Source organism: Equus przewalskii, chromosome 21 (assembly GCF_037783145.1).
Source record: "Equus przewalskii isolate Varuska chromosome 21, EquPr2, whole genome shotgun sequence".
NCBI lineage: Eukaryota > Metazoa > Chordata > Mammalia > Perissodactyla > Equidae > Equus > Equus przewalskii.
Window position 1 is genome coordinate 21,847,778 of NC_091851.1, and position 26,966 is coordinate 21,874,743.

Genomic DNA, 26,966 nt, shown 5'->3' on the forward strand with positions numbered 1-26,966 from the left:
TAGAGACAGAGAGCAGATCAGTGGTTTCCAGCTGAGGGGGGAGGGTTATTAGGAGCTCTGCTATGGGTATTGGGTTTCTTTTGGGGGTGACGAAAGTGTTCTGGAATCAGATCGCTGTGATGGTTGCACATTGGAATATACTAAAAACCACTGAATTGTATACTTTAAAATGGTGAATTTTATGTTATGTGGATTTTATCTCAATTTTAAAAATTGGAAAAAAAATACTATGTGAGCCAAATAGGACATATTTTTTTGCTGTAGAACAGAACGAATAGGCTGTGAATCTAGGCAATATTTTTAAATCAACACCCCTCTGTGAAATTATAGAAATTACTCAGACTTGCCTTCTGTAAAAATGGGAAAGATATTACCTAGATCTTGGGCTGGTTAGGTTTAAAGTGATAAATGTAAATCCCAAGAAGCAGTGACTGACCCACCACAGGCCTTCACATATCTTTAGAATTGAAAGCCAGCCAACGTTTGCTGCCCTCGGTTCCAGGCTATTTTCTATCGTTGGCAAGTCTAGAACAGCCCACCCTATTAGTTACTGTTTATTGGTCACCTGCAGGGAGCGTGGTTGTCTCCTGTGTAACCTATCTCGGTGACAGTAAAGGAGGGAGTAGGAGAGGGTATTAATCCTTATATTCTGCAATTTCCTCACTGTAATCAGATATGTTAAGTGACAGATCCAAGGTCATATTTGGTCTTAGTCGTTCCAGGGTTCCTGTTCTTCCTACAACCTCATGATACTTTATAAACCCAAGGTTCATATCTTTCAGTAGTAGAGTACCAAACTGTTTATAGCTCTATCAGGGATTGTCAGGCACTGTGCTCATCACATGGGTAAATCACACAGCCTCATAAAAGCTTAGGGTTCCAAAGAAACATCTCACACATAGTGACTAGTTTCGCATCTCATTGGGAAGTGATAGTATGACCATTTTACCTCTGGTGTTAGTGATGGATGTGATAACATTTACATGTAAGACTGAAGAGCATCTTTAAAATCAGCTGCAGATCAAAAGTTCATCATACAGCCAAACTGCTTGTCTCAATTTTGAACAGGAGCAGGTCCACATGCACGCAAGGTTAATTTTTGCCAAAATATTATCTATCACTGTCTTAATATTCAATTCATCAAATATTTGGGAAACATGTTACCATGTAGGCACTGTGATAAATATAGGGCATATACCAAGAGAAATAAATCTTAGTCTAGGTCCTTGAAGTCATAATCTAAGGAGGATAAAGAAGTGTATAAATAGAACTTATTCTATATGTTAATGTAATGAGTATATGGGGGCTTTGGCCCCGTAGAGGAACTACTTGACTCATTTTGGAGAGGTGTGGAAAGGCTTCATCGAGGATATAGAACTTGCTGATTCTTGAAGGGTGAACAGGATTTCCCCTAGCAAGTAGTGCAGTCATGCGCCATGTAGCAGTTTGGTCGACACATATATGATGGTGGTCCCATAAAATTATAATGGAGCTGGAAAATTCCTGTCACCTGGTGATGTCATCGCTCCCCTAACCTCATAGCACAACGTGTTACTCACGTGTTTGTGGTGATGCTGGTGTAACAAACCTTCAGGTCCTTCGGGGGGTGTTCCAGAAGAAGGCAGTGTTGTCATAGGAGATGACAGCTCCATGCATGTTATTCCCTTGAAGACCTTCCAGTGGGACAAGATGTGAAGGTGGAAGACAATGATATTGATGATCCTGACCCTGTGGAGACCTAGGCTAATGTGTGTGTGTGTTTGTGTCTTAGTTTTTAACAATAAAGTTTAAAAAGTTAAAAAAAAATGAAAATTTTAAAAATAGAAAAAAGCTCATAGAATAAGAATATAAAGAAAGGAAATTTTTGTACAGCTGTACAATGTGTGTTTTAAGCTAAGTGTTATTACAAGAGTCAAAAAGTTAAGTTTATAAAGTAAAAAAAGTTATAGTAATCTAAGGTTAATTTACTACTGAAGAAAGAAAAAATTTTTTTAATAAGTTTAGTGTAGCCTGAGTGTACAGTGTCTATAAAAGTCTACACTAGTGTCCAGTAATGTCCTGGGCTTTCACATTCACTCACTGACTCACCCAGAGCAACTTGTCCTGGAAGCTCCATTCATCAGTGCCCTCTTTTTTATCTTTTATACTGTGTTTTTACTGTAGCTTTTCTGTGTTTAGATGTGTTTAGATACACAAATACTTACCATTGTGTTACAGTTGTCTGCAGTATTCAGTACAGCAACATGCTGTACAGGTTTGTAGCCTGGGGGCAATAAGCTATAGCATAGAGCCCAGTGTGCAATAAGCTATACCATCTAGGTTTGTGTCAGTACTCTCTAGGAGGTTGCACAATGGCGAAACCACTACCGATGCATTTCTCAAAACATATCCCCATTGTTAAGCGACTCATGACTGTATTGGAGGGCATGAACTGTAAAGGCACAAGAGGGGAAGGGGGAAAAGCACATTCAATACTCATTTGCTTAACATTTAAATATTTTTTAATTTGTTAAAAGTGTTTTAGAAATGTTAAGCTGTGCAGGAGAAAGATATTAGAACAGAACAGAGATTGTGAACTGATACCTAGTTACCATAGTGATTGAACTGGTTATGGAACTCAGGGTTTTCATTTCTTCTTGCGTCAGTTTTGGTAAGTTTTTTTTCCATCTAGGAGTTTGAGATTTACTGGCATAAAGTTATTCATGTTATCTGACGTTTAGTTATCCTGTGTTTTAGGATAGAGCATATGATAGGATTTTTTTTTAATTTTATATTTTTTAATACACAGTAAAATTGATTACTTTTTGTGTATACATTTCTATGAATTTTAACAAACACATAGATTCAGGTAACTACCATCACAACCAGGACACAGAACAATTATATCATCTCCCTGATGTTACCCTTGATAGTTAAACCCAACCTCCCACCCCTGTTCTCTGGCAATCACTATTCTCTTCTGAGTTACTATAGTTTTATCCTTTTTTTTTTTTCCTGCTTTCTCCCTCCCAAATCCCCCCAGTACATAGTTGTATATTCTAGTTGTGAGTACCTCTAGTTGTGGCATGTGGGATGCCACCTGAACGTGGCCTGATGAGCCGTGCCATGTCCACGCCCAGGATCTGAACCAGTGAAACCCTGGGCCGCCGCAGCAGAGCGTGCAAACTTAACCACTCGGCCACGGGGCCGGCCCCTATAGTTTTATCCTTTAAAGAATATTATATAAATGGAATCAAACAATATATAATATTTTGAGACTGGCTTCTTTTACTTGGCATATTGTTTTCAAGATTATCGAAGTTGTCTGTATTGATGGCTAGTTCTTTTTATTGCTCAGTGGTATTCCATTGTGTGGAAGGAGCACAGTTTGTTTATCCATTTAGTTTCTGTTCTTTGGTGATTATGAATAGAGCTGCTCTAAATGTAAGTGTATAGACTTATATCAACACAAGGTTTTTTTTCTCTGGGGTAAATACCTCTGAGTGGGATTGCTAGATCATGTGAGAAATGTAATTTTAACTATATAGAAACTGCCAAACCATTTTTCCAGAACAGCTTTACCATTTTGCATTCCCACCACCAGTGTATGAGAGTTTCGGTTGTTCCACATCCTCTCTAGCTCCTAGTATTGTCAGTATTTAACTTTCAATTTTGAAATAATTTGGGATTTACGGAAGAGTTGTGAAGGTAGACTCCTATATCCTTTACCCACCTAGCTTCCCCTAATGTTAACCTTTCTCATAACCGTGAAATTAACATTGATATAATACTATTAACTAAACTATGGACTCTATTTGGATTTTGCCAGTATGTCCTTTTTCCCTTCCAGGACCCAGTCCAGGGTGCCACATTACATATAGTTGTCGTGTCTTCTTAGTCTCCTCCAGTCTCTGACAGTTTCTCATTTTTTCCTTGGTTTTTAAAACTTTGACACTTTTGGAGAACATTCGTGAGATTTGTAGAATGTCTTTCAATTTAGGATTCACTGATGTTGTCTCATGATTATTTGATTGTGGTTATGGAGTTTTGAGAAGAATACCACAGAGGTGAAGTGCCCTTCTCATCACACCATATCCAAGGTATATGATGTCAGTGTAACTTCTCTCTGGTGATGTTTAGGAAGTGCGGCAGGTTTCTCCACTGGAGAGTTGCTATTTCTCCCTTCCATTCTTATTCATTAGAAAGGCATTCCGAAGTCCACCCCACCTCCAAGGGGAGGAATGTTAAGCTCGACCTTCTTGAGGGAGGCATATTAAATAATTCGTGGACATATGTTAAAACCACCATAATTAATGAATATCCTGGAGGAGATAATTAGAGGTGATGCAGATATCCTGTTTCTCCTAAAAGTTTTGCTCACCAATTTTAGCATCTGTCAGTGGATCTTGCCTGCAGCAGTTACTGTGCCGATGTGATGGTGGTTTTCTATTTCTTTCTACATGTATGAGTTGGAATTCTTATTCAAGGAAGATTTTTTTAATTATTTAATCATTTATTTAGGATGAACTCCTGGATATTTATTTTACTCTTTGGGGTTGCAGTCTAATACTGTCATTATTTTATTGTTCAAGCTTTGACAGTTGGAGCTCTTTCAGGTTGGTTCCCATATCCCTTTGACTACAAGACTTCCCAGGCTATCTTGTATTTTTCCTGCCCCTATCCGAGAATCAGCCATTTCTCCAAAGAGCCCTCGTTCCTTTTTCTGAAGAAAGGTATTGAGAAACCAAGATTTGGGCACTAGTTATTCTTATTGCTATTCATTGACACTGCTTCTAGACGCTCTCAGTGGACAGAGATAGGAATTTGCCTCCAGTAATGTCCACTCTTTGTTGGTGTACAGTTCTGTGGGTTTTGACAATGCTTAGAGTAATAAATCCACCTCTGCACTGTCAACACAGAACAGTTTTGTTGCCATGGGGCAGTCAGTCATCTGTTCTCTGTCTTTATGGTTTTGCCTTTTCCAGAATGTCATATAAAAAGAAGCATAAAATATTAGCTCTTTGGATCTGGCTTCTTCACTTAAAATATATGTGAGAGTCATCCATGATATCACACAAACTAAGTTTGTTTTCCATTGTGTGATTTTAACACCATTTGGTTTTCCATTCACCTGTTGGACGTCTTGGTTGTTTGTATTTTTTCACAATTATGAATAAAGCTGTTATCAACATTCACATACAGGTTTTTGAGCAAACATAGGTTTCCAGTTCACTTGAGTAAATACCTAGGACTGGGAATGCTGGGTTATATGGTAAGTGAGTGCATGTTTAACTGTATAAGAAACTGGCCAAACTGTCTTCTGATATCACGCCACCATGTTGCATTCCCATCAGGAAGGAATTAGCTTCTCCTACTCTGCATCCTCATCAGCTTTTGGCATTGTTGATTTTTTTTGTTTTTTAATTTCAGCCATTTCAGTAGATCTGTAGCGTATCTCTTTTTTTTTTTTAAAGATTTTATTTTTTGCCTTTTTCTCCCCAAAGCCCCCCCAGTACTTAGTTGTATATTCTTAGTTGTGGGTCCTTCTAGTTGTGGCATGTGGGACGCCGCCTCAGCGTGGCTTGATGACCAGTACCATGTCCGTGCCCAGGATTCAAACCAACGAAACACTGGGCTGCCTGCAGTGGAGCGCGTGAACTTAACCACTCGGCCACGGGGCTGGCCCATCTTTTTTTTTTTCGTTTTGAGGAAGATTAGCCCTGAGCTAACATCCATGCCCATCTTCCTCCATTTTTTATGTGGGACGCCACCACAGCTTGGCTTGATGAGCAATGTGTAGGTCTGCACCTGGGATCCAAACTAGCAAACCCTGGGCCGCCAAAGCAGAGCACATGAACCTAACTGCTATGCCACCAGGCTAGCCCCTGCAGCATATCTCATTTTGATTTTAATTTGACTTTCTCTGATGTTTAACCATATTGTGCATCTTTTCATATGCATATATCTTCTTTTCGGGAGTGTCCAGATCTGTTGCCAGTTATTTTATTAATTGGGTTTTCTTATTGTCAGGTTCTTTATATATTATATATACAAATCCTTTATCAGCTGTGTGATTTGAAAATATATTCTCCTTATCTGTGGCTTGTTTTATCATTCTCTTAACAGTGTCTTTCACAGAACAGAAATATTTTGATGTTGATGAAATCCAATTTATCAATTTTTACTTTTATGAAGTATATTTTTGGTGTCATGTCTAAGAACTCTGCCTAGCCCTAGGTCACAAGATGTTCTTCTAAAAGTTTGATAATTTTACATTTTACATTTAGATCCACCATCCATTATGAGTTATTTTTTATGTAAGATGTGAGGTTTAGATTGAAGATCATTATTTTGCATATGGATGTCCAAGTGTTCAAGAACCATTTACAGAAAAGATTATCCTTTCTCCGTTGAACTGCCTTTGTACCTTTGTCAAAAATCAATGGGCCATATTTGTGTGAGTCTGTGTCCATACTCTCCATTCTGTTCCATTGATCTGTGTTTATCCCTTTGCCAATACTACACTGTTTTAATACCTGTAGCTTTGTAATAAATAACTTAAAATTCGTGTGATTCCTCTAGCCTTATTTTTCTTTTTCAAAACTGTTTTGATTATACTAGTTCATTTGGATTTCTTTTTTAATCCAGTCTGACAGTCTTTGTCTTTTACCTGAATAATTTATTTCATATATATTTAATATAATTAGTCATATTTCAGTTTAACTTTTCTCTCTCTATTTCTTATGTTCTGGCATTTCTTTCTTCTATTTTCTTACCATTCTTTTGGATTCTTTTTGCTTTTCTTTTAAAGATTGGCCCTGAGCTAACATCTGTTGCCAGTCTTTTTTTTTCGTTCTTCTTCCCAAAGTCCCCCAGTACATAGTTGTATATTCCAGTTGTAGGTCCTTCTGGTTGTGCCGTGTGGGATGCTGCCCCAGCATGGCTTGATGAGTGGTGCTAAGTCCACGCCCAGGATCTGAACCAGCAAAACCCTGGGCTGCCAAAGTGGAGCACACGAACTTAACCACTTGGCCACGGGGCTGGCCTCTGGATTCTTTTTATCATTCTGTTTTTTCCCCCTCTTTCTAGTTTGGAAATACATGATATTTTTGTTCTATAAGTAGATAGATACCATCATAGATATGATCACTTGAGGCCATAACTTATCAAAGTCTGATGATCGATAGTCAATGTTTGAACTTGTCCATAAATTTCCCCTTTTTTGCTCTTTATTTTCTCTTTTAACGGAAAGCTTCCAAATGAGATCATTGTTCTTTATCTTCTTTTCTTTAGAGATACTTCCTGGATATAGAATTTTAATTTAACAGGTTTTTTTCCCCTGGTATTAAACTTTATTGGCTTCATTGTTGCTTTTGGAAAATCACGTATTCTAATGTTGCTTCTTTGAATGTAGTCTGTCTTCTCTGCTTGCTTTTCAGATTTTTCTTTGTCTTTGGTTTTTCTGCCATTTTATTGTTTTATGTTTAGTGTGGATTGCTTTTTGTTGATCTTGTTTAGAATTTGTTGGCTTCTGGAATGTGGTTGTATCTGATTGCTTCTGGGAAATTCTGTTACTTCTTTAAATGTTGCCTTTGCCTTGTCCTTTTTTCTCCGTCTAGTATCAATTTAAAGTATTTCAAAGCATTTCATGGTATTATTCCTCTCTTAGTTTTCCAGTTTTGACTTTTCTGCTACAATTTTGTAGATAATTTCTAGCCTATTTTCCAATTCTGTAGTTTTCTCTTCAGCTTTGTTGACTCTACTGTTAAATGGATTCATTTGAATTATTTTTTATTTCTAAAAGTTCTGTTTTGTTCTTTAACTTTTTGAAAACTGCAGTTATTTTTAAAGTATTCTAATTCCTGTAGATATTCTGAAGTTTATGTCTTATTTCTATAAGCATAGTCAACATAGTTGTTCCTTAGTTTGAGTCTGATAAGATCGGAAGTCTCAGTGGGTCTTTTCTGTTGTCTGTTCTTTTTCTGCCAATCCTTACTCTTTAGAGTCTTTTCCTTTAATGCCTAGGGTCTTTGATTGCAAGCTGAGTGTTGTATTTGAAAAATTGTTTGTGGGAATCACTTGAGGCCCATAGCAAGGTGCTTTCTCCAGAGAACCTGCTCACGTGTCTGGAGTTTACTGGTCCAGGGACCACCTTAAAATAAGCTTCAGATCTGAGATTCCCTCCATGGGGCTATAATTCTTCCCTGGATCTTCCACTTCCCATTCCCTCTCCTCCCGAAGGTTGTAACTCTCTGAAGTCTCAGCTTCTTATGGGGAAGGTCTCCTGTTAGACTCCTCACCTTGTGAGGGTCCTGGGTTTTGGTTTCTGTCAGAACAAAATTCTGTTTTTGAAGGATCAACAAAGACCTTTGGCCTTCCTTCCTTGCTTGCTTGTCTGGGTTCTCATTTTCTGTTTACTTTTGGCTATAATTGCTTATCTGTCTTAATTTAAGAAGGAGAGAGAATGTGAGTGAATGGGTTTAATCCATTCTCTTTAGTTGTTCTCAGTGGGAGAGTTGACCCAAATTACCTAGCCCACGGTTTGTGAAAACAGGGAAATTATCTGCAAAAATCTTGGTTTCTTACTTTGAAAACTGAGAAGCTGTAGTCACATTTTTGGGATCATCTACACCCAGTAGTTACTTGTCCTTTCTAGGCATTTTGTTTTGTGACCTCTGCAGTAGAAGTGATTTGTATGAGTGGAGAAAGGAAGAGAATGAGATCTGAATTGCAATGGTCGTGAATTATTAATTCTCTTTTTTTTTGGTGAGGAAGATTAGCCCTGAGCTGACGTGTGTGCCAGTCATCCTCTATTTTGTATATGGGATGCCTCCACAGCATGGCTGATGAGTGGAGTAGATCTGTGCCTGGGATCCGAACCTATGAACCTGGGCTGCTGCAGTGGAGCATGTGGAACTTTAACCACTTGGCCATGGGGCTGGCCCCAATAATTCTATTTGGGGGGGGGGGGCACACACAGTAACAGCTGAGTGGAGTGTGTTAATATCCTCCAAATCAGATATAAAAGGATTGCTGATCTGATGTGCTTCTTAAGGGGATGGCAAGATGTGCCAGCCTTTGGTCATTTTAGTGTACAACATTATAGATCTTTAAAATTCTTAACTTGCTTAAAATACTGTGCTTTACAGTTTCTTGTTTTAGTGTTTTTCATTTGAATAGTTTTTGTGCACCCTTCAAAATAAGCTTAGATGTTTTCCCTGACAGCTTTTCCCCAAACATTGAGGTACTCCATAAATATTTGTTGAATGAATGATAATAGGTTAGTGGGCAACTTAAATTCTCTTCAGTGCCTGCAGAGAACCCTGACTTAATTCTTTCAAGCACTGATCACTTGAGATTGTAATGGTCTGTTTTCTTTGTCAGAAGGCAGAGATACCTTCTCTTTATTCTCCAGGGCCCAGAGAAAGAATCCCTTCCTGGCAACAGGCACATATTTCCTAGTGCATGGTCACTGTTGAGTAAATGCTTGCTGAATGAACGTTCTCTCAATTTGAAAGAAGAAGAGAATTGGAAATTAAGGGCAACTATGGACGTTTGAAACAAGTAATTCAGATTGTATTAAGTACTCGTGCTTTTTTGTGTTCATTTGGCCTTCAAAGCAGTGCCACGTTTGAAAGGGGAGAAGGCAAGTTTGTATGACTAAGCATTTGTCTTTGCTTCTGCAACAAGGCACGAACATATACATTGTTATGCTCTTCCTGAATTCCTTCCACAAATCCTGTTTCTTACCAATTTATGTGGCTTTATTGCTAGGGAGAGGTGTTCATTATCCAGCATTACTTAAGCGGTGGTGTTTTCCTCATGCAACTGCTTTCCTCTAAATAGGCAGTCCTAAATCATGTAGTCAGTGCAATATGAGCACATTCCTCATTCTTTTCTGTGGAAATCTTTGTCCTGTCTGGATGATTAGGATATCTTGTTCATTCACTATGTTTGATCTAAGGGTGGAAGGGTTTTTTTGTTTTCATTTTAAGATGAAGACTCTAATAAACATTATGGTTAAAAGAACTCATAAGACTATATTACAGTTTAACTTTTGAAATTTAGAGTTCCAGTTCTAATACTAGAAAATTTATCTATAAAAAATATTAGCACAAATGACTAATCAGACTTGTACAGTTTTCTGATATTGGACCATTTACTAAGCCCCTAATTTTCCTTTTAATTGTCAGATTGAAAAACAGAAATCACATGGAGTAGAAGAGATTGGAGGGAGAGACTGGCTGAGGAGGGCAAGAGGAGTTTTTACTGAAGCTAATTAGTTCTGCTATATTACGTTTATGTTAATAAACTTATAATTTTGTCAGTGCATATTTTAGCCTCATGGTTCAGTGCAGTTTTCCTTTCCTTACATTTTCTTAAAGAATAGGTCAAGCAGAGCCATGTAATTGGCTTTGGTTGTAGGTGTGGTCTGACTTCAGTAGCGAAAATTTTGTTGAAATGATAATTTTTCATAGCCGGTGAATTGGCTTCTGTTCGGCTAAACGCTGAGCAAACAAAACTTACCCATGTCTTCAGTCTGAGGGCTTTTTAGATAGAAGTAGTGATCTGAAATTGTTAGCTGCTAAAGTTACACCTCCTTTTATGCAATTACATGGGAACAGGAAGGACTAAGTAAGGTTATTTAAAATGGAAATTATTAGGAAAGGTAATGCTTTTTCTGTAAGTCAGGTTTTCTTAAAGTGTATCTTACTTGTATTATGAACAGTGGATAGGAGAATTGACCTTCAGGATATCTAGGACACAGGTACTTTTCCCGACTTCCTAGTAAGCTGCTATAAAAATTGCTAAAATAAAGTTTCTCTAGTATTCCCTTTATCTGAGTTGTGTGTGTATGCTGGGGGGACAAGTCTTAATTGTAGAACTGTTATTTAATAGAAGAAGCTGTAACATTAGCAGGAAGAGAGAGGGAAGGGGCGTTACTCAGGAGCCCTTGAGTTGGTCTTCCAGTTCTAGGTGTGTACCAGATAACGTGAAGTGTTGAGGGGCACCCTACCTTTCAATTTTTAAAAATAAACCAATCTTGGTTTGATGAACAAATAGTACTTACTGGACGTCTTACAAAATGCAAAGCCTTGAGCTGGGTACTGTAAAGTAAAAAGATAAATAAGACGTGGATCTTGACTTTGGGGCACTAAGGGCCTAATAGGGAAATTAAGGTTTAAAGACTACTGTATATGAGGTTGAAAGTGGGAAGTTCTGTAGAAATGAAAAAGACTTGAACCTTGGAGGCTAGCCAATTTGGCTTTGAATCCCAACTCCATCTCTCCTGGATATTCTTGGTCAAGCTGAATTTACTTAGGCTGCTTTCTTATTAGTAGGTTGGGGAAAGAAATGCCTGCCTAAGAATTGTTGGGAGGGTTAGATATTTAAAGCTGAGAAACTCTTTTAGCTTCAGACTTGTAATATCTAATTGCCTATACAGTATCTTTTTTTTTTTATTTTTTTATTTTTATTTTTTTTAAAGATTTTATTTTTTTCCTTTTTCTCCCCAAAGCCCCCCAGTACATAGTTGTATATTCTTCATTGTGGGTCCTTCTAGTTGTGGCATGTGGGACGCTGCCTCAGCGTGGTTTGATGAGCAGTGCCATGTCCACGCCCAGGATTCGAACCAACGAAACACTGGGCCGCCTGCAGCAGAGCACGCGAACTTAACCACTCGGCCACGGGGCCAGCCCCTATACAGTATCTTTTTTAAGATCCCAAAGCCATTTTAACCTTAAGTCCAAAACCTGACTTGTGAGTTCTCTTGCAGAATTTTTTCCCTCTCCGTGAATGGCATCAACAATCTATGTAGCCAGAAATTTAAAAATCACCATCCGCTCATTACCCCATTATTCATTCCACCCAGAACTATTAATTTTACACCGTAAGTTTTGTTCCTCCAATTAGTCCACTTATCTCCATTGCTACCCCCGTAGGTCAAGCTTTCATCTCTCTCACATAGGCTACTGTTAACAGCCCTCCATCTCCCTGAATCTCTCTGCTTGTCCCACACCCACCTGGAGTAAACTTCTTCAGAATGTACACATGGGTCAGTTTTCTGCTTAAAACTCTTCAGTAAATTTCCAGTATCCTTAGTCTGCAGATAAAATCTTAAAGCCGTATTTCTCTCACCCTTGTTCTACCTTGCTCGTTATATTCCCAGCCTAGCATAGTACTTTTTCATAGTAGATGCTTATATATTTAAGGGATGATCAAAGGAAAGACGATATGAAAGAACCAAACCAATAATTTAGAAATTTAAACTGTTCATGTATGTCCTTCTGTTAGGCTGCATATGAATATACATACACATTTACAGAGGTGCAAATGAAATACTATTTCTGAGTAAAATAATGCTTTCCTTCGATTAACTTCTGTTTCCTGTCTTTTCACATCCCCTTTTTGTCCCCATCCCATCCTCCTCCCTCATCCCTTTTTACCCTATTTTATTTATCTGAAGTTGCTGAGCTACAGTTCAAGAACCCCGTTTTAATCTCTCCATGTAATTAATGAAGGCCAACCATTTGGAATTCGTGTGAATGACTCTCTTACTTAAGCAGATTATTTGGTATGCATAACAGTAAAGTGAAGCACCTCTTTGGGGTACTGCAAAACAGCTAGTTGTCCTCCCAGTGGAGAATCAAATCCACCAGTTCATAAATTAGGTCCCAGCTGATGAGCTACAAGGCTGCAAGGGTCAGTCAAACAAGTACTTGAGAATCTCAAGAGTTTCGTTAGTGAATAGTCTTGCTCTGCTCTTCACAGAAAATGCCAAGGCCTTAAAAGAGCAGAGGAAGACTGGGTGACGAGAGTGTGATAGACACATGGGCTAGTAAATGGGAGTTGGGGAATATTTTCCATGTGAGTCAGATGGTTTCCAGAGGGAAATGAGGTCTGATTTTGCAATATTATGTCCACCCATGATTTGGCCCTCAGAGGCTGAGAGTTAACCACAGCTTCTATAATTTTTGTCTTTTAAAGATAGGTTTCCGCTTACTCCTTTTCACTAAGGAGCTATGGCATAATATCATTTAATAATAATTTACGTGTGTTTGCTGTTTCTGAGCCCTTTCTGGAAGATCGTCTTACTTGATTTTCCCTTCAGTCTGCAAGTGCAGTTAGGCAGACGTTATAAGTCATGAATCAAAGCTGGAAGAAGCCTAGTAGAGGTCCTGTAGCCAATTAGGGATCTGAACCCAGGACCCCACTGCTTGTTTCATCACCCTATTGATCTAGTCCCAGTTACTAGATTTATGTTGATTTTACAAACTTCTTAAGTTCGTAGGGGAAGGGCTTTGAGATCCACCAGTAAAGGGTGTCTTATAGGTATGAAATATCAACCAAAAGAATGAAATGCCTATAAAGGAACATAAGACTGAAGAGAAAGATACTGTTTGTCTCAGAGGGGAAGCTAAGAATTTAAAAGTTTAGTATCATTAAAAGTTACAAATTCCTGGGGACAATAATTCTGTAGATTTCTTGCTTTTATCTATACTGTTTTGGCTGTTTGCATTTGTGCACACGTATGCACACACACGTACACACACACACACACTCTCTTTACCTGTCTTCGTAGTGTCTTTTGCTGTTGTCAGTGCAGGCCTAATAGTCATGTAACAAGTCAGTAATCATACAGCACAAAAGACCTTGTTTCTTTGGGAAGAAGAAAAGTTACAATAAAAATGTCTACTTTCTTCCTTTTTTTTTTTTGCTTCTTTTGGGGGTGTGTGTTTCTACACTTAATCAGTATTAGGTAGTGGTAAATTAGGTTAATATCACCCAGAGTGTTTTAGGAAACGAAAGAAGTAAATGTTTAGAAATAATTTTAAAGACAGTTTTGATTTACTGTTTAATAAGTATTTTAAACAATTTTGTTGTTTTCTGGGTACTTAAGTTGTATACTCATGGGACCACGTGAACAGAGTTGAACAGAGTCAAGCTATAGGAGTTTTGTGGATGGGAGAATTCATAAGTAGACATATGAATCTTTTAGTCTCCTCTTTTGTTGGGGGAGCATCACTGGCTGTGACTGTCCCACTTCTTGAGTACAGCATTAACCCCCATCCCAAGTCTCTCTTGCTCTCTCTCTGAAAGCCTTAAGACATGGAAACTGTGGGCACAAGGAGACCTCTCTTCTGTCTTGGCTTCATTGGGTGTGGTAGCTGAGCTCCAGCTTAAGTACAACATGGAAAAACATGCAACATGAACAGGTCTCTTAGAGCTCTCAAATAGGCACAGTGCTAAACACTTTACATTTATTAACTCATTGAATCCTTGCCACGAGGCTATGAGGTAAATACAGTTGTCCCTATTTTATGGTCAGGTTGAATGTCAGCTCCTTTTAGCTGTGTGTCCTTTGGCAAGTTAATTAACCTTTCTTTACTTCTGTTTCCTCATCTGTAAAATGGGAACAATGGTAACTTCCTCAGCACTTCCTTGTGTGGTGAGGATTAAGTGAAATAATTCGCAGAAAAGCACATCATGAATGTGCGTATTTGGCACATAGTGAATGCTTATAGATGTTAGCTGTTTTTATCTAACTAGTTTATGATTACATAGCAAAAGAGATCACTGTCACAAGAATCAGAAATTTAATTTCTGGGTCTTGCTCTGATATTAAGCAGCTATGTGATTGTGGGTAAATTTTCCTCTTTCTGAGTCTCAGTTATCTTATACTCATTGTTTTAAATTTTTTATTTGAAAGTTATTTCAGATTTATGTGAGACAAAAATTAAAAGTAGTACAGTATGATGACAAAAGCACAGACAACAAAAGACAAATAGATAAGTTGGAGTTCATCAAAATTTAAGTTTTGTGCATCAAAGAAAAAGGCAAGCCACAGAATGGGAGAAAGTGTTTGCAAATCGTGTATGTGATAAGGGATTAATATCTAGAATATATAAAGAACTCCTGCCGTGGAACAACCAGAAAATACCCAATTAAAAAATAGACAGAGGTCCCGCCTGGTGGTGCAGCAGTTAAGTTCGCACGTTCTGCTTTGGCAGATCAAGGTTTGCTGGTTTGGATCCCGGGTGCAGACCTATGCACCGATTGTCAAGCCGTGCTGTGGCAGGCGTCCCACATATAAAGTAGAGGAAGATGGGCATGAATGTTAACTCAGGGCCAGTCTTCCTCAGCAAAAAAGTGGACGATTGGTGGCAGATGTTAGCTCAGGGCTAATCTTCCTCAAAGAAAAAAAAAGGAAAAAACAGAGGACTTGAATAGTCCTCTCTCCAGAGAAGATACATAAAAGGTCAATAAGCACATGAAAAAATAGTCAACGTCACTAATCGTTAGGGAAATGCAGATGAAAACCACAATGGGACTACTTTACACCCATTAGGATGGCTACTATTAAAGAAAATAAAATAAATGCTGGTAAGGATGTAGAGAAGTTGAGAACCTTCGCACATTGCTGGTGGGAATATAAAATGATGCAGCCACTGTGGAAAAAGAGTATGATGGTTCCTCAAAAAATTAAACGCAGAGTTACCATATGATCCAGCACTTCCATTTCGAGGAGTATATCTGAAAGAATTGAAAGCAAGAACTTTGTCCACCACTGTTCATAGCAGCGTTATTTACAATAGCCTAAAGGTGGAAATAACCCAAGTGTCTATTGACGAGTGAAGGGACAAAATGTGGTACATACGTACAATGGAATTATTCAGCCTTAAAAAGGAAGGAAGTTCTGGTATGCTACAACATGGATGAACCTTGAAGACTTACTAAGTGAAATAAGGCAAATGTAAAAGGGCAAATATTCTATGATTCTAGTTTTATGAAGTACCGAGAGTAGTCAAACTCAGAGACAAAGGAAATAGAGTAGTGATTATAAGCAAGTGGAGGGAGGAGGGAGTTGATGTTTAATGGGTGCAGAGTTTCACTTTGGGATGGTGATGGGTGGTGTGATGACGGTTGCACAAGAATGTGAATGTACTTAATGCCACTGAACTGTACACTTAAACATAGTTAAATTGGTAAATTTTACCATGTTTTTAAAAAATACATGTGTCAACAAAAAATACAAATGTTAAAGAACATTTGTATCCCCTTTACCTAGATTTACTTAGTATAATATTTTACCCTATTTGCTTTATCACGTGTGAGTGTGCTCTTGCATACACCCAGTCTACCATCTAAATTCCAGGTTTGTCAGTTGATCTGATAGTATTGTTTTTTACAGCATCCCCGCCCCAGTACAGGATACAATCTGGGGTAGGACATTGTACTTAGTAATCGTGTCTCTTTAGCCTTTCTTTGTCTTTTATAATATTGACATTTTTGAAGAGCACAGTATATTGCCTCCCCCTTCCTTTTTTAACAGAAGCTTCTTCGTTTTTGGTTTGTTCAGTGTTTCCTTGGAATTAGAGTGAGGTTACACAGTCTGGACCGGAAAACTGCATAGGTGATGTGTCCTCAGATTGTGACATCTGAAGACTAAATACATTTGTAATTAAATGCACAGTAAAGGAAATGAACAAATACTCTGGGAGTCTCAGAGAACTGAGATAAACAGATTGGGAATGGTCAGGGAAGACATCATAAAGGAGACTTAGTTTACCTGTTGGGTAGAAAGCATATTTCTAAAATTTCACCAATTTTCCCTCAGTGTCAAATTTTGCATTAGTTCAGCCAATATATAGTACTGTCTTCTACCAGTTATCAAGCTTGTTCCTGTATTAAATAAATCAAGAGGAAATTACTAATTTTCTGTATTCAAATTTAATGAAATTGTGTGTCTTTCAAATGCTGATCAGGGGTCTACTGATTATTACATAAGATTCCCCAAATGATTTGGATTAATATTAAATGACATTGAACTTTAATGTATGAGAGCAAGTCTTTATTCCCTTCCTGGTTTCATCAAATATTAGAGTCAGACTGATGGTTTGTACTCTCGGCTTTGCCACCATTCTAGAGCCTTTTAGCATCCCTGCTGGAGCTGTAGAAAGCTGCTGAAAGTACTGTTCTTGCCAATGCTTGTAGCATTTATAAATAGTGATGATGCTGATGCAAATATGTGCAATGCCATTTTTCCCTTCCAGGCTATCTTATAAAGAGTGTCCAGACTTTCCATGAGGAGATAACAGGTTACTTTGCAGAACAGAATTAGGACTAGTAGCGGTTTAATTATGTATCTTGGGTTTTTTGGGTTTTGGTTTTTTCCACGTTACAGGAAGCACTGTGATTGACACAGTTGGGATATGTTCCTTGGTTAATAGGTAGGAAAGCCAGAGGTATATTTAAGGCCATTATTGTAAGGTGATTTTTTTTCTTGTATACTTTTAAAAAAGAATTCCTTGACCTTTGTGCATTTTATTTCTGCAGTTTGAAGAAAGCAGGTCTGAAACAAGGTTTTACCCCAGCTGCCTGTGAACACGGTGACTGCCAGATCTCCAAACATCCAGTCCAGCTTTGTCCGCCAACCTGTCTGACATGTCGGGACCCGTGCCAAGCAGGGCCAGAGTTTACACAGATGTTAATACGCACAGACCCCGAGAGTACTGGGATTACGAGTCACATGTGGTGGAATGGGGGTAATTGTTTCTGTTTGCTTCACTACCCTCACCCAAAGGGCTGATTCTTGGAGATTTGTTGAGTAATTTATGTCATGAAACCTCCCCAGCTGCATTTCTAAACCTCAAATCAAAGCCTGATTTTGTGTTTTTTTTCCTGCAGTAAAGAAGCAGCAAGGTATCGCTCTGGCAAATTAACAGTTTTGAAGTGCTTACCATTTAAAAATTATTTCAATCTCTTCTTGTTCTTTTCTCTGATTTATATATTCTGGATACAAAGCTGGTAACAAAAGAGTTACCTATCCGATTGCCTCAGCTGAAGGCTTTGCAGGCAGGTGAGAATTAATACTTGAGAGACTTTGAAAACACCAAACTCTTACATAAGTATTTTTGAGGTCAGAGAATGTTGTCCCATGATGATACTGAAGGATGAAACAGTTCTCCAGAAAGGTGTCCTCTTTCTGATGAGAAGCCAAATTAAACCCTTAAATACTTGCCCTTATCCTGAGACCAGCTGTGTATAACATGGAATTCACCCCGAATTCCATCTTGACCAGTTGCAGTCCGCTTGAGCGGCTTTGTTTGCCATCCTCATTCTTTGTATGGTCTCGTTTGGACGTTTGCATTTCTTGTCCCAACATGGTACGTATTTAATTGATCAGGTCATACCTTCATGATAAAAGCATTTTGGCATTCAAATGCAGAAGAAAGCAATTTGAAAACTCATAAAGCTACAGCTCCCATGTGCTATAATCCTGATTGTGCCATGATTCGTAACAGTAAGTACATTGCTTCTGCACAAGGGGGCAAAGTGTTCTTCAAAGGTATCAGCAAGAACCAGTGGTATAACACCAATAAGTGTTACATTATTGATAATGTAACAGTTCCCCTCTTATATCACAGGCTTTGGATTCTAGGAATACCTGTGTTTTACTACAGAAATTTCAGCCAGTCTCTTCAAGTTGAATGCTTTGCATTTAGTTCTGCTTAAATGGCACTAACCAGCCCTTTCAAGTTTTTGGCATGGTGCCATGTGCTTGCTCACGTTTGCTCTCTATGCCCTCCCACAGGAGGAGAATTCACCCAGAACTAAGAGCTTCCCTCCCCTGACCTGCTGTGATTATTACATTGTCCATTGCCTTTCTCTGTTCATTCACGTTCTTTTTAGCTGCTTAAGGAAAATGAATGATTTGTAACATACTGGATTCTCTCTGTCTCCAGCAGGAATAGATAGAGTTTAGGCCTTATTTTAAAAGACCATGTTTTGTTTGTCATTATTTAGAGCAAAGTCCTCTTAAGTTGTAAGCAGAGGCAGGGAAAAAATGTTGGCCTATCACTTACTCTTTTTTACCTCTGATGTTGCTTATCGGTCATAGAATATGGATAAAAGTAGAGGAAAGGCCCCCAAACTATGGTTCATGATCTGTAGCATGGTTTGCCAACTCCATTGCATGGACTGTCCTCAGAGCTTGCTTTGGAGGCAAGCATATGTTCTTGAAAACCACTTGCCTGCAAAGAGGCCCATTAAAAATTGGCTGCTCCCAAAGTGTGGCTGAATTGACATAGTCTTACAACATGTTTTCACTTCCTACTAGGTGCCAACACTGGGTCGGGCACTAGGGCACAGGAATATATAAAAATTACTCTCCAAGGGGAAACTGTTGTTGGAGACAAACGTAGATAACAAACCCTAATACACGCTAGCTATGTGTGGTGTGCCAATAGAGATGTAAACCATCTGGGATTTGAAAGAATAATTGAAAGGCTTAAATTTTTCTGATTCTAGGATTTGGAACACACATTTTTAATTGGCCTAATTAAAAAAATACAAAGAAACCAATTCAGGAATTATTTGAAATACCTCTTATTTCTTTTACTCCTGCTGTTTATAGAGTTTTGTAAGTTGCATTGGTGCTTAATAATTTGAACGTTTTAAATCATTGTGACTTTGACTTGTTTGTTCACAGAAATCAAGATGACTACCAGCTGGTTCGAAAATTAGGCCGGGGTAAATACAGTGAAGTATTTGAAGCCATCAACATCACAAATAATGAAAAAGTTGTTGTTAAAATTCTCAAGGTGAGTGCAAGAAGAGAGATGATAATTTCAGAATTATTTGGAATTTAGATGGTTGTTTTGTTTTTTAAGTAATAGTGATGCCTTTTTTAAGTAGCATTTGAAATGGTCATTGGAGTGCTTTAATGCCTTGATTTTGTTGTGTCCTCTAAAATCAGTAGAAGAGGTTTTATTCATTTGACGGATCAGGGAACCGAAGCAAGAGAAGTGATTTAACTCAAGTCATACAGCTAGATTGTGGCAGAGGAGGGGAGTCTCCTCTGCTCCTAGATCTTGTGCAATGCCAGTTTCCTGTATTTTTAGTAATACTCTCTGCTTTTGTTTTCAATGAATTGTTACCTTTACTGTGTAAGGATGAGTCGTCACAAATGCAGACCTTTACAGGGCAGGCAGATGGCATCAGTGCAGCTAGTCTGATGTCAGTGCCCATGATGAAAGGATGTGAGTGCTGGCCCTGCAGCACGTGCTCCAGCTCCAGCTGATCATTGCCCTGCAGTAGTGCAAGTCCAGTGTTGCTTGATACTCTTTTGCAAAAAGAAACTAGAAATTTGTATTTGTATGTGAATTCCCCTGATTTTTAAATGTTGGGTTAAGAGTGTTTTAAAACACTGTACAGGCTAGATTTGGCCAATAGGCTACCAGTAGGCAACTTGTAATTTAGTTGCAAGTATACTGTGCACTGTCATATACCAGGAACTTAGCATACAATTTCTTTCCACAGGAACTTTTCCATATTTGACACTGAGAAGCAAAGGTTCCCAGACTTTCTAAATTTATAGCGCACATATTGTCTCAGTAAATTTTTCATGGTACCCTTAAGCCAGAAGAAATACCTAGAGGTTCTGTATATTAAGTAAGTTAAGTCCAAATAACTAAAAAAAATACTTGTTCTAACTTGGTAGCCATATGAAAAGTTACACACACAAATTGAAAGAAAAAATTATTCTTATATAACCATAATTAATTACTATTGGGATATGTACACCCATTAGTCTCTGCACAACTTCTCAAATGTTGGGATTAGTTTGGACACCAGCAGCCTCGTTTCCCTTTCCACAATGATTTTTGCACAGTACTTGCTTTTTATCACAGCAACTGCTAAAACCCCAGCTTCACAAAAATAGACCATCAAAAGGAGTGTAGTGCAGTCTAGCATTGAAACTGAACTACATTGGGCTCATAGCGCACTCAGTGTCGGGCAGGTATCAACTACTGATTGGTGTTTCTCAGAAGTTAAAAAATCCCACAGAACCCCTGTGAATTTGCTGTGGTTCCTGGCACACCTTTTGGGAACCAGAGAGTTTAAGTATTTGTCTCTGTCTTATCACATACAGAAAGAGAACTAAACTGGAAATCAGAATATTTGGATTCTGATCCAGACTCTCAAAGTAATTAGCCATAGTCCTTTTAAACTAAGACTTGTTTGTTCATCTGTGGAAATGAGATAATCTTGCTTTACCTATCTTTGTCAGAGTTATGAGGATCAAATACAAAATTGTATATAGAAATATACCTTGGAGACTGAAGTTCTATGTAATTGTAGGATGATGTTCATATGGGAAGGTATATGATTGAATGAGGTGATATGTTATTTAGAGTCATAAGAAAGGCACAAATGAGGGCCATCCCCGTGGCCGAGTGGCTGAGCTTGTGTACTCTGCTTTGGCGGCCCAGGGTTTCACTCATTCGGATCCTGGGCGTGGAGCTAGCACTGCTCATCAAGCCATGCTGAGGCGGCGTCCCACATAGCAGAACCTGCTATGGGGACCTGCAACTAGAATATACGACTATGTACTGGGGGGCTTTTGTGGGAAGAAGAAAAAAAGAAGATTGGCAACAGATGTTAGCTCAGGGCCAATCTTTAAAAAAAGAGACAGAGAGAGAGAAAGGCACAAATGGTTGGTCTTTTATTGTTGAGAAGAGGGTGGTGGTTAGGAAAAGCTCCCTGGAGCTATTTTCAGGCCCTGAATGGAAGGAGGATTTGGATAGGTGTGGGTAGGAGTGGGGAAGGGAAACGTCATCTGGAATGTGCAAGGTAAGAAATGAGGAAGAGAGAGAAATCTGGAATGTGCAAGGTAAGAAATGAGGAAGAGAGAGAAATCTGGAATGTGCAAGGTAAGAAATGAGGAAGAGAGAGAAATCTGGAATGTGCAAGGTAAGAAATGAGGAAGAGAGAGAAACAAGTGAGAGAAAAGTTTCTGTGGAAGATGTGTGTGACCACACATGGGAAGTAAACTTAGAAAGGGAGAGTAAATTGATGATGGCCTGGAAAAGATAATCTCTGTATTTCCTTCCAGTCTTAAAAGGTACATGATTTTTATCTCTAGGTCATTGGGAGCCATTGGTGGTTTTGAGTGAAGGGTGGTTTGAAAGATTTTTTCCGGCTCAGTCTTCCTTACTGTACTAATTGTATATTTTACTATATAGATGGTTGATACAAGTATAAAATTCATTCGTAAACTATATTTAGAATTTTTAATCTCTCCTCATTTATTAAGATAAAAGTTGCATTGATCACATTAATTTAGGGTTTAAATCACCTGCCTGGTCTATCAAGAACCAGCTTTGTAAGTTGATAGATTTTAAGGATTTTGTAGAATAAAAGTTTTGTAAACCAGTAGCTTTTTGCCATTGACCAGCAGTTGGGAAATCGTGATTTAGTAGAAAACAGGAGATATATCGAGGAGTTAGTCCCTGGAGGGTGGAAAGATTTCCCAAATACTCTAGCAGATTAGAAAGATCTGATAGTTGAAGCAAAAAGAGAAGACTTGTGATCAGCTTGTTTCCCAGCCAGTGTACTGAGTTCTAATAGAAGCAAGGCTAAGCAGTTGTGGATTGAATTAAATGTGGACTATGTGGAAGCCACGGTTACTAAAAACAGCTTCCATTTATTGAGTGTCTGCTTTGCCTTGGGTCCTCTTCTAACTGTGGTATGTACATCACACAATTATAGTCCCTTTTCAGCAGGGAATAAAAATAAAGTTCAGAAACATGTAAGTGCTTTTCCCAAAGCTGCACAGCTACAAAGCCAGGATGGTCTTTTTCCAAGATCTGCTTGCTTTCTGCTGTACCATGTTCTAGGACTTAAGACAGGGTACAGTATTGTTTGGTAGTTTCTAGACCTGGACCATCAACCTGGGAAGTATCTAAAAATAGATCTCTGGCTCCATTCTCAAGATTCTGATGCCGCAGGTCTAGGTGAGTCCTGGGAATCTGTATATTAAAAATTATAGGTGATTGTTGATCATCAAAGTTTAGTAACTACCAATCTTGTTAATGAAGAGATGATATACATACTTAAAACAATTTCTAAGAATTGTGTGCCATGGGTCAGTAGTCCGAGGTGACCAACACCCTAGGAAAGACCTGCGTGGTTCAGTTCGGCAGACATGGGCTGCATATGGCTTATTGAGCATTTGAAATGTGGTTGTCCAGGTTAAGATACGCAGTAAGGATAAAATAACTAGATTTCAAAGGCTTACTACTCAAAAAAGAATATAAAATTGCTCATGGTCTAATTTTCTATATTGATTTACATGTTGACGTGACAAGATTTTGGATGTTTTGTTAAATATATTATTAAACTTAATTTTGTCTGGTTTTGTTTTGTTTTTTGTTTTTTACTTTTTAGTGTGAGTACTAGAACATTTAAAATACACACATGTGGCTTTCATTATATTTCTTTTGGACCAGCATTGTTTTAGACTATTTAGAAGGAAGGCTTTGTAGAGGAGGAACATTTGGACCAAAGCCCTCCTAAGAAAAACGAAAAGAATTTCTATACCGAAACAGATGTGAAATTGATAGGTGAAGACAAAGGAATAGGGAAGATCTGCTCGGCAGAGTGGTCTTTTTTAGAACAGAGGGAGGAGTTCATTTATAGAAATATTGGTCATAACGTTAGACAGATACTAGGTGTTACGTCCCACCCATATACTGAGATCTTTGCAGATATCTTATGGCTCATACAACCAACACTCTTACAAGATAGGTACTCTTGTTGATTGTTCTACCCATAACGAAAGGCTTGGAGAGGTATGTAACTTGCCCATAGGCACACAGTTAGCAGGTAATGAAGGTAGGATTCCCGTTAGGCAGTCTGTCTCCAAGGTCCTCTTTTAACCCACAAGGTTATGCTGCACAAAGATGGTTTGGCCACCCTTGCTGTTGGTCCTGATTTCCTTCACCTCTGTAGAGTGTTTATGGACTTAGAGGAAGGATTAGAAAGAGCTCATGTTTCATCCTACTTGATAAAACGATTTTATAAGATATGCCTTAATGTTACTAAACATTTATATTCCCAGTTTGCATAGTTTTAAAAAACTGAGTAAAAGCTGATGATTGGATTTAAATGCTAGTTCTGCAGAAGTCTGGTCTTTGGAGTGGAAATCTTTTTTTCCTTCAGTATTTACCAACTACCTGCAGAGTGCCTGGCATAGGGCTAGGAGAAGGGGATTCAGAGATGAGTCTTGACACTTTTCCTTTCTTCAAGGAGCTCATAAGTAAGCCATTTATGTATTATATTACCTGTTGAAGTACTCTGAAATAATTTATTTCACTGATGATCTTTTACCTTTTCAGCCAGTAAAGAAGAAGAAAATCAAGCGTGAAATAAAGATTTTGGAGAATTTGCGAGGCGGTCCCAACATCATCACACTGGCAGACATTGTAAAAGATCCTGTGGTGAGTATATTAGGCACTAGCAAGGCCCACCAGGGCTGAGGTGGTGTTTGACCTGGAGCACAACTGTCCTCTTTCTGTTCCCCTAAGTCCTGCTTTAAAAGTGCTTAATCAGTTATACCAATTAACTAGCTTGGGTCTTTCTTTCAAAGAGACCTCCACCCACAGACTATTTCTTATTCTTCTAGGCTAAGAGACTGATAGCACTGGAAACTGAAATGTGTTAATCCATTTTGCAAACTCAGGTCCGATGCCGATGGGCGATGGGCGCATTGTCGGGCTGCCTAGAGCCTGGTGAGACTTCAGCTCCATGTCTTCTGTTTGAAATCCATCCCAGAAATGACCTAAGTGTGGTGGTGATCAGAGTGGGGAGGGCTTGTAGCAATAGAGGGTTTCCTACAACTGAGGCGAGGACTGCCAAATTCACCACGTAGCATCCACAAACATTGTGCCCATTAAAGCTGCCAGGGCTGTTGCTAATGTGTGTTTTCTTTTTCTTTCCCCTAGTCACGAACCCCCGCCTTGGTTTTTGAACACGTAAACAACACAGACTTCAAGGTATAATATATAACCAACCAATTCAAGCTGTTGGGTTTTTTAGACCACATAGAAAGCCTTTTAGGGATGTTAACTGTCTTCCTTCTGGCTTGCTTAAAAAGAGCTTTTTATCCTTGCAGTCTAAGTTTTAAGATAGAAAATCTGTACAAGCAGTGCCCACTTTCCACATCTTGGTATTTTATTATCTTATTTGTTTAGTACTCTTTTTCATGACCAATACATTTACTTCTCACCACCTTTACTGTTCATTTGACAGTTTCCACTGATCTCAAACCTAATGAAGGCAGCAGCAACACATGTTCAGTCAGGATCTGACCTTAAGACATTTCGCTTTAAAATGGCAGTGTTCACGAAGGAATGTTATTATGTATGTAAAAGCAAGTACTGCTTATGCCTTAGGATTCCTCAGAAATTCTGGGCTCTGGATCTTGAAAAGGGATGGGTGGGGAAAGGTGCTGTAAATTCTGCTGTAACACAAACGTCTGCAGCAGATATCTCTGACTTCCAGCCTGTCCAGTGGCCTTCTTATTTCAAACATTTCCTGATTCCAGTACAGCAGAAGACTGGGCACTCTCTTGGGTTACAGGTTGTAAAGGTATTTGACTTGCCTTTGCATCAGTCCAATATTAAGAATGTTAGGTATCAATAAATGTAGGTGAATTCTTTGCTGAGAGGAGGAAAACAAGGAAGAACTCTTTTAGTATGAGAATGATAACTTTAAGGAAAACTTTGCCAGAGGACGTCACTAACCATTTGATGATGTGTACATGTAAAACAAAAGTCTACAGCTTTTTGGAAACTGGAAAGGATACCTAACAGTTGTTCAGAGTTTGCTTTCAAACTGGGACAGGAATAATTCCTTTAAATTGGCTCAGCAGATTTGGCAGCAAGTCGTCTGCATACCTACTCGTGATCTGCAACACTTAGAACTATGTGAGCCAGAGATGAGTTAGTTCCCTGCTAAGGAGGCTGTGTATTTACCAAAATGCCTTTTATGAGATGGTCTGGAGATAAATGAAAAGCAAACTAAATTGCAAATGTTGATCAGTGCATGTTGCATATATAAATTGCTATGTTTCCAATAGTGGATTATAGCTTCAGCAATATGAGTTTAAATAATCTTCACATTTGCATATATAATATGTTAAAGACTCAAAGTATCTCTTTAAAGTGAATCTACTGGAGAAGTAGACACTGGTGAACAGACAGATCTTGGAACAAGGGCAAATAAGCCATGTCTTGGTTTGAATTACTGCAAATGAGAATGAGAAATTGCCTTCCTATCAGCATTATTTCATGACTCAAATGTTACATTTGTCTTTAACAGCAATTGTACCAGACGTTAACAGACTATGATATTCGATTTTACATGTATGAGATTCTAAAGGTAAGGGAATATTGGGTACTAAATATCTGTAGATTGATCTTCCCTTTTTCTTAAATAGTCCAGTTGACTGTAGAAAAACTAGTGAATTAACTTTGTAAAGTATGTTGAAAGAATCAGCCTCTTCATGTGTTTTTAATAAGTTAATAGCATCAGAACACTTATTCTAATGTGAGGGTTACGGAATAGGGTCTAATAGGAATATAATTTAGAATGCTTCGGAAAGGGTATTTTAGAAGAGAGCTGGGACTCCTTGATAAATATTTGTAATCTCCACCTTGCTCCTACAAAAGTTACAATTAAATTTTCAAAACTTGTAAAAATAACTCATGATGTGCTGGCCTCTGGTGTACTTTATTTCACTTAAAATTCAACAAGTAAAACGGTAAACTTTAACTCAGCCCTCAAAGGGTCCTTGTCCTAATGATTTGCTTAGAAATTGCTGATTTAGAGTGGACTTTGATTTCTAAAGTGGGATCGCCAAATATCTTGCTCCTAGTAGTCACAAGATCAGTTTTATAGATGAGAAAATTGCTGTGAGTTGGCTGAAGTTTCTTACTAAATGAGGGTTGACAAAGCCTGCATTTGAACCTTAGAAGTACACTGAAGAGACTATGCCAGCAGAGATATTTGATCTTTCCATTGGCTCATGCGGTCTTGTGGCGAGCAGGACTTCACAAAGTTAAGGACGTGGTTGCCTAGCCCTGGAAACCCAAGTTGCCCTTCAGGAAGGACAAGAACTTGGCCAATGACATCAGCTGACT

At 38.5% G+C, this 26,966-nt stretch overlaps 1 protein-coding gene across 2 annotated transcripts in view; it reads left to right on the forward strand.

The window, feature by feature from the left end:
* The window catches only part of CSNK2A1 (casein kinase 2 alpha 1), a 54,051-nt gene that overhangs the window by 13,530 nt on the left and 13,555 nt on the right, over positions 1 to 26,966 (forward strand). The window contains exons 2-6 of one of the 2 annotated variants that reach the window (XM_008529216.2): positions 17,317 to 17,525; positions 19,472 to 19,583; positions 24,162 to 24,263; positions 24,768 to 24,818; positions 26,146 to 26,205. In XM_008529216.2, the coding sequence (XP_008527438.2) occupies positions 17,425 to 17,525; positions 19,472 to 19,583; positions 24,162 to 24,263; positions 24,768 to 24,818; positions 26,146 to 26,205 (426 nt within the window). In that variant the 5' untranslated portion in view covers positions 17,317 to 17,424. Of the gene's footprint in view, positions 1 to 17,316; positions 17,840 to 19,471; positions 19,584 to 24,161; positions 24,264 to 24,767; positions 24,819 to 26,145; positions 26,206 to 26,966 lie in introns of both variants that reach the window. The other variant, XM_070589028.1, reaches the window with a different exon arrangement.